General features: G+C 37.5%; 1 protein-coding gene across 1 annotated transcript; it reads right to left on the bottom strand.

Annotated features, from left to right (window-relative positions):
* Window positions 1-9075: 9075 nt before the first annotated feature.
* On the bottom strand, window positions 9076-12987 carry LOC131252548 (probable LRR receptor-like serine/threonine-protein kinase At3g47570). Its single transcript, XM_058253139.1, has 2 exons — window positions 10262-12987; window positions 9076-9671 (listed from the first exon to the last, which is right to left on the bottom strand). Exons 1-2 carry the CDS (start codon window positions 12981-12983, stop codon window positions 9229-9231), a joined length of 3165 nt encoding a protein of 1054 aa, XP_058109122.1. The 5' UTR covers window positions 12984-12987; the 3' UTR covers window positions 9076-9228.
* Between the last annotated feature and the right edge of the window lie 996 nt (window positions 12988-13983).

Here is a 13983-nt window from a genome sequence, read left to right as displayed (position 1 = left end):
TGCATCACAAATACAATTAAATCAGGCTATTAAACGGTATCATGCTTGTAAATCCATGCAATAAATGGGTCTGATATGCAATATTTGACCCTCAACAATTACCTATTACAGGGATTGTCCCCTATCATTTGAAACTATTGAGAATAACACATATGCGTAATATCCAAACTGTTCGTATGCTTTGTAATCTCATTTTATGGCATGGACCTGAAAATGAGGCAAATCCAAAACTTATGTGGCCCCAAAGAAGTTTTCAACCGTAGGTGTTCAATCCCCCGCTGCTTTTTGTGGTGGGGTCTACTTGAGCTTTAGATCTACTTGATTTTTGGCCCATGCTCTAAAATGATCTCAAAAAACGAGTGGACGGTGTAGATATAGCCCACACATTATGGTGGGACCTACACAACTTGCTAACATTGAGTGGAATTGGCACATGACCGAATGCAATTCCATTTAATCTAATTCCAAGCTTTTCCTTTCTTCCCAAGCATTGATTGGAATTGGCAGGGACCAAATGCAATTCCATTTAATCTAATTCCAAGCTTTTCCTTTCTTCCCAAATATTGAGTGGAGTTGGCTTGGGACCAAATGCAATTCCATCCCACCAAATCCCATCTAATACCATGAGCCAAACGTCCCCTATTCGCATCCAGGAAGTTACTGGGAACCTAGGTGGGCCATTGTGATGTTTGTTAGAAATTCACCCTGTCCTTCCGTTTTGTAAGATCATTTTAAGACATTAGGCCAAAAATGAGCGATCCAGTACTCATGTGGGCTGAAAACCTGAGGATTGAACGTCCACAGTTAAAACATTCGTGGGACCACGGAAATTTGTCTTTTCAATTCATCCCAGTAGGAATGATGTTATGAATGGTATGTATGGCATGAAAACATCACCGTTGACCTCAGGGAAGTTTCAACGGTAGAAATTTCCCTACTCACCTTTTCCTTTAGTGCGGCCCACTTAGTCTTTGATCCTTCTCAATTTTGGTCTCAAGTCCTAAAATGAGCTCAAAAAACTAATGGACAGGGTAAATTTATCACAATTATCAAGGTGGCCTCCACTTTAGGTTTCCAGCATAAAAACTTTATGGGAAAGCCTGTGGCAGGAAATCCGTGTCCCACATGAAGTTATGGCTGGGCGTGAAAATAGTGTAGCAGTTTAGGGCTACAGTTTAGATGTACTACAGAAAGTGTCACGTGCAACTCATGCAGGAAGGGAAGAGGAAATTGGGGCAAGAGATTTTGTCCAGGCAGAGAGAAATACGGAGGAAAAGAATGCATAACGTACAAAGAGTGAAGATTTTTCAATAGTAGATGGGTAATCCAATTTATTATTATTATTATTTATTTTTTAATTTTTTTAAAAAAATTTCCACTTTTTTGGCTGGCTTGAGTTCTAAATCTATCTTTTGCTTGGACTAACGGCCTAACATTAGCTAACATTAGGTGTTGCATCAAATGTGTGGATGGATATTACATAGACATCCTGGTGGGCTCCACATATCTATTGTTGGATAGGGCTTAAGAAAAACAAGATAACACATAGATCCAAAGAGAAGCGCAGCAAGGAAGGATAGACTTACAAGGATTTAACATTAAGGTCATGGATTCAAGCACACATTATGATGTATATGGGTGTAATGGTGTGTGTCCAAAAAGAGAAAAGAAAAGAAGGAAAACGAAGAAGTATAATAATAATTATTATTAAAAAAAAAAACCTAACATCTAAGTCTTTACTTTCTAAGCAAGTAGATTTTCAATGTTAGGCAAGCATCAATTGTTTATATTAAAAATCTTATTTAGTTTTCTAAAATCTCAAAGGTGATGACTCTTTTAAAACTAATTATATAGACAAACTTGTACATATACTCCTCAATATACATCATTATACATAGTAAAGATAATAATAATATAAAAAACAGTTAATTAATTATACGATACATTGGAGGGTTGAAATGACAAATATCAATTGACCCTGTGTCAACAAACAAGTGTATTACAAATTGGGGAGTAGGGTAGTAAATGGACTAGGCTCAGGCCAAGCCAAAATCAAAATTTTAAACAAGCCGGCCAGAATAATTCAAAATCTAGGTACAATCCAACCCAAGCCCAGCCTCTTGGCAGCTGTAGGGAAGAGGATAGTTCAACTATTATGATTTTGTACCTGCCACTTATTTACAGTGGGTATAGTAATTTAAGTAGTTTAATTTGAGCGCTCATTTTTAGAGCATGAGCTCAAAAAATGAAGTAGATCAAATCTTAAGTTGATCAAATCACATGAAATTATAGCAATTGAACGGCCACTATTAAAAAAATTTAACGCCTACTCTAATAATTATTTGCCATCCAACTTATTGATACGGTCACGCCCATAAGATGAAGGGAAAACACATCAAATTGTGGGCGTACAAAACCTTTGTGGCCCACAATATGTTTTTAACAGTGGACATTCAATCACCACTATTTCGTGTGGTGTGGTCTACTTGAGATTTGAATTGGCTTCATTTTTAGGCCCATGTTCTAAAATGGGCTATCAAAATGGATGGATGACATGGATATATAGAATACATTATCAAGGTGGGCGACTGTCACAGCCTCACCAGGATCCACGATCTCACGTGCTGGCCAACGGAGTACTAAAATGAAGTACTCTGAATGAAAAGTAGGGACATTTTGGTAGTTTTGTGAAAGATGAGCCTATCTTGTGTAGCTCTAGTCCTTGGTCGTGGTATTAAAAGATCTAGAGCGAGATTAAATCTGACTGCCAAACACGAGGACGGGCCCAAGGCATAACTCTCCTCTGCCAAACACCTGAGTCGTAAATACCCAATAAAAAAACAACTCTATTGTCATCTATCCGATTCTGGAAAATCTCCTATCTGACGGCTGTAGTCGTATATTACAAGTCTTTTTCGTCTCCTCATGAAGTACGTGATGTTTGAATTCCATTTGGTGTCACTGAAAGCTTCTCACGGAACTTTCCTTGTTGCACTGTATAATTACAGTTTATAACCTTCAACTTGAAAAACTACTGAATTACCCTTTATTCCGGATTAAGCGTGTCATAATACTCCACACTCAATGCACACGTGACACCCGGAACCGGTTTGTGTAGTGAGTAACTCACTACACTTAGCGTACTGAGTAAACTCTCTGAGGTCCACCATTATTTATATACTGTATCCTCTCTGTCCATCCATTTTTACAGATAATTTTAGTGCTGAAATCCAAAAATGGGGCATATCCAATGTTCAAACGGACCACATCACAGGAAACAGTTGAATTGAATGTCTACCGTTGAAAAATTCTTGATGCCACAGAAGTTTTGGATCAAGCTTATATTTTTGTTTTCTTTCATCCATGTCTGTATCATCTCATGAACAGGTTGGATGACAAATAAACATCACTACCGGGCCTAGAAAGGTTTCAACAGTGGAAATCATTATCGCCACTGTTTCCAGTGATGATCCACTTGTTCTTTGGATATACTTCAATTTTGGGCTCAGCGCCTTAAATTAGATGGAAAAATGGATGGATGGCATGGATAGACCACATACATTCAAGGTGGGCCCAACTGAGTTTATTTAGTACGATAAGAGCATACTGTGTAACTCAGTACGCGATCTGACTTCGTGTCAGCCTGATTTTGGTACAGTGCACACATAAAATACAATTAACATGATGAACGGCCGGGATTACCTGTAAGTGTGAGATCTTAGGGTATCTGTTTATCCAGACAATCCAATTAGTGGGTCCCTGATGTGGATGGACCATAATCCAAAAGGTGCACTCATATGTATGATAATAATCATCCGATGCCTGTAAATTATGGATGAATATTGCCTTTGTTTGCAGGATAAGTTAAGATTATTAACATGGCTTGATCAAAACTGATATGGCAATTTCCATTTATATTAACGGTGTGGATGGCATTTTGCATCTAGGCCCACCATTAGTTGCAGTATGGGTTACTCATGGCTTTGTCAGTTCTTCCCTAGAATTTATTATCTGGATGGAATGGGTCCCACCAAACTGTTTTGTAGAAAGCATGGAGACATGATTGTAGGGTCCGATAATCTAGCATTACTACCATGCAATGCACGTCGCAAATTCAAGACCCTCTCATGATTGTTTTATTAATTAATTTATTTTTCTTTTAAGCTGCCTTGGAAATGTGAAAAGTTTCAAGAAAATCATGACGTGGATTACGTCTTGGCAGCCTTAGTAGTGAGGCTGCTATTACAGAGCTACGTAGGCCCCACATGATATATATATATATATATATATATATATATATATATATATATATATATATATATATATATATTCAAGCCGTCCATCTAGTTGTTCATATTATTGTAGAGCATAAACTCAAAAATTAGGGATATCAAAATCTCTAGTGGACCACACTACAAGAAAATAATGGAGATTGAATGCCCTCCATTAAAAACTCCCCAAGGCTTATTGTAATGTTTATTTGTCATTCAATCTATTTATTAGGCCATACATGTCACTCAATGAAGAGAAAAAAACAAATATCAGCTTAATTCAAAACTTTTGTAGCCCCCAAGAAGTTATTAATGAGAAGTGTTCAATCACCACTCTTTCTTTGGTGTGGTCCATATGAGATTTGAATATGCCTCAATTTTGAGCTCTTGTTATAAAATAGTCTCAAAAAAATTGAATAGATGACTTGGATAGGACACATACATCTTGGTGGAGTTGACGTTGCACGGCCGGTAGCCACCTCACTACCAGTAGGTAATATGCCCGGAAAGATCATGTCCTTGAGGAGAGCTCCAATAAGTAGACGAATAAGGAAGGTTACATGCTATAGTTAAGGGCATGATGTTGTGAGAATTAATTTGTGATGTAGAGAGGGTTGCAGACACTTTCATGGCCAAGATGGACTAGAGAAGGCCTGAACGGAGGCTAGAGTAATGAGGACTGTCAAAATACTAAAGCAGGTATATTTTACAAACCAAAATAAGTTATTCGACGTAGCATATATGAATTTAGGATAGGAGAAGCTACTTTAGCCAACCAACCTGCTATGCTGGGTTGCCCACATCAAATAGAAATTGTTTCTCTCAACCATTGCTTTCGTAGTCCAATTATTATGAGTGATTTTATATTTTTCTTAAAATTTTGTATTCTTTTAAATTTCAATAAAGAGACATGCTAACCACTTGGAAAGTATAAAATATCCTTCCCATGAATTTTTTTTTTCCAACCCACACTCACACCAGCATACACCGACACACACCACAATAGGAACTTGAACCTATGACCTCAATGTTAAAACTCTTGTGAGTCTGCCACTGAGCCATGACTAGGGACCCATACTTTCCATGATTGAGTTTAGTGCATTCTAGCAATTAAAAGAAACATGTGCTAGAGTGATATGCATAAGCCTGGCAATGGGCCGCTCTTGGCTTAACAAATCAAAATTTTGAATTGGCTGGCCCAATATTCTCATATGACCATTTCAAAATCCAAGCCCAACCCTGGCTCATCGCTAGGCCTACCTTCAACTGGCATGAAAGAATATCATTTAGTCTATTATGATTCCACTTTCATTACAATTATGACTAGTACATCAAATAATTAATGTCGATACTGGGTCTAATTGATGTAGAACTCAAAGAAATGCAATAAAGAGAAAGAAAGAAAAACTTCATTGTTATAATTTAGATCAAGAGAATATAAGTTGAATGAGAATGAGAAAAAGAGGTAGTTTGGAGAATCACTTACCTAAGGGAGTGGGGAATCATTCACCCAATAAGGAATATCTTAGGATTCACTCACCCAAGGGAATAGAGAATCACTCACCTAACAAGAGAGGAATTAATCAATTCACAACTACAAATCTTTAGAAAATAACTCAAAAATTGAATGCCTTTCCATTACAAAGTAGATCTTGTTATAGATCAATTACAACTATCCCTCATAAATACATTAATAACAATCTTGTGTTTTTAATGTATTACTACATATTTTCAAAACAAAGGAACAACTTCAAAATAATGCCAAATGCATTCCTAATACATACTTCAATTTCAAACTCTTCTCTTTTTCTATGCATGCAACATAGTCCCATGCATCACGAATGCACTTGGGCTAAAATAATGGGCTGAATACCAAGGTTGGGCTTGATTGATGGATTAGGCTTTGCCTTGAATTTTGGACATTGTTAGACCACTTGATTTCTGCACAAACTTGTATTGAAGCAAGTTGATTTTTTTTTTTCTTTACATATGCATGTAGAATTATATGATAGGCGAGGCCTGTTTGTTTTTTGTTAAGCCCACCTTAATGACTGTACATCATCCCAATCAATCAACAAAGTCACAAGTGATGTGCTTCCACCTTTATGTGGAAAAAGAAAAAAGAAAAAGAACTCCAAACCCAAAATTAAATATATCTAAAGCTTGTTAAGAAAAGAAATAAACTTATTTTATTTGGAAATCTTTTTCAACATCTTCACATAATTGTTGTGACCTAAGTCGTTTGTCTCAGTGAATTTTGACCCCAAGATACAAGTCCTTCATTGCATGCATTTCCATGACAACATCTTTCATCTCCATTTGCTCTCTAGGAGATTCCTCAGAACACAACACAACAATTCTGATCATTGAATTCAAGCAGTCATGTATTCCATTTCTTGTGTTGATATGATTTCCGTTGCCTTCTGTAACTTTGGCTTCTTCCAAGAGAAATGGATTTACGATCTCCATTACTTGCTCAGGCAAGGCCAACTTAGCAAAATGACAAATGCTGAGATTATCTTTAAACATGTCATCAATTGGCCTATTATCACCAGTAGAAGAATTCAATAGCTATAAACATCTCCTTGTGTGGAGGATTTACTGCCCATTGCCTACTCCGTAATTTATATCTCTCACAAGAATGTAGGCAACCGCTTATATATAAATAAAAATAGAGGTTGAATCCATTTAAACAAGTACTTATCATTTCTGTTTTTCCTAAAGTTAGGAATTTCTAACATCAATCCATGTGCTATGAACTTTGATGGGATAGTGGTACCCATTTCCCAATCTTATTATTAATGTTATTTTTAATTACTTGAGTAATTATTGGAATCTTACTCTCAGTGTAGTTATAGGACTATACTCTCACTTACGTCGAGGAATGTGCTATGGCTTAGGATTTTGGATTGTCTTATTTAAACATTTGCAATACTTATTCTAATTAGGAAAAAAAAAAAAAGGACTATTAGAGGATTTATCAGTGGTCCACATTCAACTTGCACGAGTGGCCTGCCTGATCACCAGAAAGATCAGGAAAAGACAATATACTAGCTAGAGCCCACTTAGAGAACATGCCTCCGTTGTATGTGGAGTGCATGAACATGTGCCATTCAACAGGTTGGACCCACTATTAAAATAGCAGAGGAAGACAAGAAGTTCCATTAATTAATTGGGCCACAAGTATGAGAAAATTTGGAAACTTAGAACCTATATGTATGACTAATGTTTGATATTCAAGGTATCATGTAGCTGATGAAAGTACATGGGTTTACCAATTCAACATGGAAGAATGATGTTAGCCCTGTGCATGTTTGAAATGGGTCTCAGCAGATGGATGGTTATGTTTTTATGAATGTGTATCACAATGGCAAAATCTAATACTGTTGTACATGTGCTACCAAGAGAATCCATTCATTCATATGATAATCCATACATCTCTAGCAGGATAAATTTAATATTTAATGTAACTTTTACAACTCAAACTTCCAACTTGACTTGTTCTGATCCTGAAGAAACTAACTCTCTGTTGTTCTTTTTTCTTTTGACCTTTTTTCAAGCAAGCACAGCAAAAAGATCCAGCCTCACCTATCATATAAACTGCATACAGAATCCCTAGGCCAATCCTTTGACAAAGGCATGGAGCTACTAAAATCAATCCATACATCTCTGGCTAGATAAACTTAATGTTTTAAGCAACCTTTACAACTTAAACTTCCAACTCAACTGATTCCAATTGTGACGAAACGAATAGCAGGCTGCCTCTCCCTCTGTTTTTTGTTTTCTTTCTAATCTTTTTGTATGGAGGCACTCTGGCCTTCCAAAATCAAAATTTTGAAACGACCAGACTTGAAACAATTCAAATTTTGGGCCAAAGCCAACCCCAGGCCCAGCTCAATGAAAGGCCTACTAAGCATCCCATACCTGCATTGTCCATAGCCAGCAAGCCCTAAATCTCATGCAGGAGCTCACCCCAACTATGGAACAAACGATTAGGCTTGCTCGCAAGTATTCCTAAACCATCTGCCATTGAATTTCCTTATCTAAAAGTGCTGGATTTCCTAAAATTTATAACAATTTTCAAATGGGAAATATCCCCCACCTGATACCAAATCTTCCATGGGGCTAGTGCAAGGGGATTAGAAATGGCATTAAAAAAATTGAATCTGATAACACAATAACATTCCTTAGCCCCAGGTTAATGCAATACTAAATAATGCCGTCAAAGGTTGCATGTGTTTTAGCCACATTATTAGTGACCCTATCATAGAAGTTATGAAAGGCAAAGATAACTTAATCCATGTGATCTCAAAAGATTCTACCCCCTCCATCCTCATCAGGATTCCCACAGGAGAATCAATTAACATTTAGTTTTATCCATCCTTGTTCTGGATTAGCCCATTTTTATTCCGGCCTAGCCCATCCCTGTTGGTATTCACAGTTTTATGTGTACCATCCATTTCATCAGAGATTACTATGGTCTGATAATTCTAACCATCTTGCTAGTTGTACCTCAACATACATTTGAAAACATAGCAATGATTCAAATTTGTCAGGCGAAAAAATTACTTACATCAATTAGATGAACCATTGGATCATACAAGTTCATTCATTTTTTTCCTTTCATTTTTCATTTTTTATTTTTGGCCAAATCCATGGTAGAATTCATTGGACGAATACCTCATCAAACTTATATCAAGTTGGTAGTCCAAATGCTAGACTAATTTCTTAACATTGTAAAGTTTTATTAAATTCATGATACAATCTCCCTTTGCCTAACATAAGATTAAAAAAAAAAGAATAAAAAAGAAAAGAAAACATCTTCTCATATATTCAATATCAATACAAATACACTCTTAACCTAAGTCTAAATAATATATCTAGAGCTTGTTTAGGGAAGGATTCAACAAACTCATTTCATTTGGAAATCTTTCTCAAAATAACTACTAACAATAACTTAGTAATGCCTGAGGTAAGACAAACCTTCATCTAATATTTGCGACCTAACTTGTTTGTCTCGGTGAATCTTGACCCCGAGATACAAGTCCTTGATGGTGTGCATTTCAGAAATAACATCTCTCATTTGCATTCGTTTTCTTGGAGATTCTATAGAGCATAACACACCGATTTTGACCGTTGAAATCAAGCAGTCATGCATTCTATTTCTTGAATTGATTTGATTTTCATTGCCTTGAATAGCTTCTACTTCTTCTAAGAGCAGTTGTGGATCAACAATCTCCATTACTCGTTCAGCCAAAGCCATCTTAGCAAAATGATGAAGGCTTAAATTGTCCTTAAACATGTCATCAGTTGACCCCTTTCCAGTGATCATCTCCAGTAGAAGGATTCCATAGCTGTAAACATCTCCTTGTGTAGATGCTTTTCCGCCCATCACATACTCTACAATTTATACAACTTATGTTAGAATCTAAGTGACCATGGCTCACTGGTAGACAGTGAGTTTCAACACCCAGGTCATGGGTTTGAGTACACATGTGGTGTTTGTGGACAAAAAAGACCATTTGGATAAAAATAATATCAAAAGTTAGAATTTTGAGAGAGAGGGAGAGGGAGAGAGGAAATATTCTATTTAAACAAGTAATTTACCTTTTTTCCTTTACTAAAGATCTGAATTCCTAACATCAATTGGTGTGCTATGAAGTTATATGTTCTTGTAAAGATGCTCTACATTGAATAAGGCTTTGTTACTCAAATGAAAGAACTTAGCTCCTCAATCATCAAGAGAATATATAAGTTGTTGTTATTTTTAATGTAATAATAAAAAAATAAAGAGAGAAAAAAAAAAAAAAAACAAAAAAAACCTAAAGCCATTAACAGAAAAGAAATCATCATACCTTATTATGGTGTGATTCATGTGGGGGGTGCGAGTATGTATACCGCTTTGTATATCTAGATCTTAGAGAATCTTGCCCGGTGTGGATCCTTCAATAATAATAATAATAATAATAGGAAATAGATGAAATTGTTACCTGGAGCAATGTACCCAATAGATCCCTTCATCCCAACTGAGCTGCTTTGAGCAACCTTAGATAAGAACCTGGCCAGCCCGAAATCACCCACATGAGCAATCATGTCATCATCAAGAAGAATGTTGCTTGGCTTTAAATCTTGATGAATGATTGATGTTTGGCTATGATTATGTAGATAATCCAGTGCAGAAGCCACATCTATAGCAATATTTAGCCTTTGAGTAAACTTCAAGTTCCTTATCGGCTGGTCATGGCCCTCCCTGTGCAACCACTTCTCTAGACTTCCATTGGACATGTACTCATAAACTAGAGCTTTAAAATCATTGCCCTTAAAATCAATGCTCGAGCAACAAGTTAAGATCTTAACAAGATTCCGATGCCTAATGTTTCTCAAGGCATCACATTCAGCCATGAAGCTCCTCAGAGCTCCTTGTTGTTGAAGGTTGAAGACTTTCACTGCTACCATAGTCCCAACACGATCTAGAAACCCTTTATATACAGCACCAAAACCTCCAGTTCCGATCAAATTGGCAGGAGAGAACTCATCTGTTGCTTTAAAGAGCTCCGCATAAGACACGTTCATAAAAGGATCCTCCACAGAAGGCACAGAAAAAAGTTTCCTTCTCGACTTTCTTACCCAATGAAGAGTGGTAAAGAAAGACAATAGTGATATGAGACACAGGACAACACCAATTACCGAGAATTTGACTTTTGAAGCAAGAGAGTTCCCCCGTTTCTTGAAAGCTTGGCTAGAGCATGGAGGCAATTGTAATTCATGAATACCCCCACAAAGCTTACTATTTCTGAGCACTGAAACTCGACTGGCATTTCCAAAGACCCCTTGTTTTGGTAATTCACCCTCGAAATTATTGAAGGATAGATTGAGATACTCTAGAGCAAACTTCTCCAGATATCTTGGAATTTTCCCAGATAAGTTGTTGCGTGAAAGATCCAGGGATCGAAGGCCTTCTAGAGTACTAAATGTTGATGGAATTGATCCTTGAAAGAAGTTCCCGTCCAACCCAAGATACTCTAGGCTGAGACAATTGCCTAGCCAGCTTGGAATTTCGCCTGACAATTTGTTATTAGAAACATTGAATGTTCCAAGAGCTTTCAAGTAACTGGCTTCATGTGGCAGATAACCAGTAAACAGATTGTTGTCAACGTAAATGGCAATCAAAGAGGGAATGCTGAAAAGTTGTTTGGGTAAGCTACCGCTAAAGTTATTATAGCTGAGGGATATGAAGTTCAGGTCTATGCAATTACCAAGATTTGAAGTTATGCTCCCCGATAGTTTGTTTTTATGTAAAATGAGTTGGTACAATCTGGTGATGTTGGCCAATGAAGGTGGAATTTGTCCTGATAATCCATTTGAATCCAAGTATAGTTTCTCCAACTTGTTAAGCTTCCCAACACCAATGGGAATTGTACCTGTTAGAAAGTTATACTCCATACTCAGTGCTGTTAAGCCGACAAGATTCTGAATTCCAGATGGGATGCTTCCGAATATCATATTAATTCCTAAAGATAGGAATGCCAGTTGGGTCGAAAGATTCGCTATGGAGTTGGGCAACGCACCGCTGAGACGATTTCTGCTCACGTCCACCACTTGTAAGCTACTGCAATTGGTCAAAGAATCAATAAAACTCGAGTCCCGAGCTTTTCCAATTCCAAGTTCGTTGCCCCACAAATATAACCTGGTGAGACCTTTGAGGCTTCCAAAATTCAGAGGCACAGATCCGCTAAAACTATTGTTATCAAGGTCAATAAGAAAAAGTCCGGAAGCATTGGATAATGAAACTGGCATGGGTCTTGTGAATTGGTTACCTCCGGCATAGAGTCCTTGGAGATTAGGAAGAGTGAGGCCTAAGTTAGGTGGAAGATTTCCATGCAATCTGTTCAATTGCACGTCAAAAATGACAATAGAGGAGATATTGTAGAGCCGAGGCGGAATCGTACCTGACAGTTTATTTACACCTATGCTAAGATAGTTTAAGCTCACCAACTGACAAAGGTCATCTGGGATGCTGCCCTCCAGACTATTTTCTCCGAGACTAAGATACGAGAGAGAGGAAAGGTTTCCAAGTGAAGGTGGGATGCTTCCTGAAAGACTGTTGTGACGAAGGTTTAAGTAGGTGAGCTTCGATAGAGAGCCAAGCTCGGTCGGAATCCTCCCTGTGAGCTGATTCCCGAAAAGATCAAGAACTTGGAGTTTGAAACAGTGGGTCAGATTTGCTTGAATTTCTCCAGTAAATGTGTTATTGGTCAGAACCAGATACCTCAAGCGGAACAATCGGCCAATCTCTTCAGGAATCGTCCCATAGAAGCTGTTGGCTGAGAGATCGATTATCGTGAGGAAGGTGAGATTTGCTATGTAGGGAGATATGGGCCCCACCAATTTCTGGGCAGTGAGGTTCAAGGCCATGACCCTTTGAGGATGCCGGGGACCACCGCAAGTGACACCTTGCCAGTGGCAGAAGTGGAGAGTATGGTTCCATGAGCTCAAAGAATGGAGAGGATCGTCGGTTATTAGATCTTTGAATTTCAGCAAAGCAAGGAGATCTGTTTCGTTGGAGAAGTGAGCGGCAGATCCAAAGAAACATGGAACGTGAATGGAAGAGAGAAGGAGAAATGACCAAATTGCCCATAAGCTTATACGTGGGAGCTCCATTATGGAGTTTGTGAATGCAGGAAAGGGAAAGTGACGAGACATATATGGCATGGATTCTCCCCTATATATACAGAGAGAGTGCGGATCCTCTGTCTCCTGGAGTTAGGAACTCCCTGACTCCAGCGTTTTCATTGGTCCACGTCACCGTAAGTGCCACGTCACCAGTTTTTTTTTTTTTTTTTTAATTATATTAAAAAAAATTCAAATGCTTATATGATCTGCAGATTTTGGTAATCATTGTAAACGTTTTACCAGCTGGTCAAACACAGTCTATTCAGTTTACATTATCACTTGAAAGCCATATAGAATAACGTGATAAGTCCAGGGACAGAACCAATGCCCTATCCCCTTTTGTTTGAAAAGTATGCCCCATCTCCACCCTATGGATTTAATCTTTTAGGAATAATCCACTAAACTCCAACAATCTTGAGATAATATGGTATGGTATGTGGAGCAATTGATGCCATCTAAAATGTTTTCCTTGCTTTGGATGGTAAAAAAATCCAAACATAGAATCTGCACCAGCTGCTATGGAATCTGCACCACTCAAAAGGTCAATCCAACATTTTAATATTACACCAACGTTCACACCAATACAGAGCATGAACCAATAGCAAAATTAGCACTATTTACAAGCCCTAAACATTTTAAGCATTTACAATGGCAAAATTAGCCTTGCAGTCACTCGTCAGATTCCATCCAACAATTGGTTTAAATGACTAGCAACAAGTAGTAAGAAAAATATTCAACAAATTCATTTCATTAGTTTCTTTCAAACTTCCATGGATTATATGGTTAGATAGCCACATCAATATTTCAAGCACATGTATAGATTGAAAGTAAATCAGGGAAATATAAGGGAAAGCCGAAAATGCACTGGAATGATCCTGACATAATTAGCAGGAGGTTGGTGCAGATATTACTGGGATTGTATGGTTAAAATTTCCTGATAATAGAGTATTACAGATGGCACACATGTATGGATCCGAAATCTTCTTTTAATGAGGGCCACATGTGAAATTTTTTTTCTCATTTGGATGTTGACTATTAG

The sequence above is a fragment of the Magnolia sinica genome, chromosome 8, assembly GCF_029962835.1.
Source record: "Magnolia sinica isolate HGM2019 chromosome 8, MsV1, whole genome shotgun sequence".
Lineage (NCBI taxonomy): Eukaryota > Viridiplantae > Streptophyta > Magnoliopsida > Magnoliales > Magnoliaceae > Magnolia > Magnolia sinica.
This window is presented reverse-complemented; position numbering and strand designations above follow the sequence as displayed.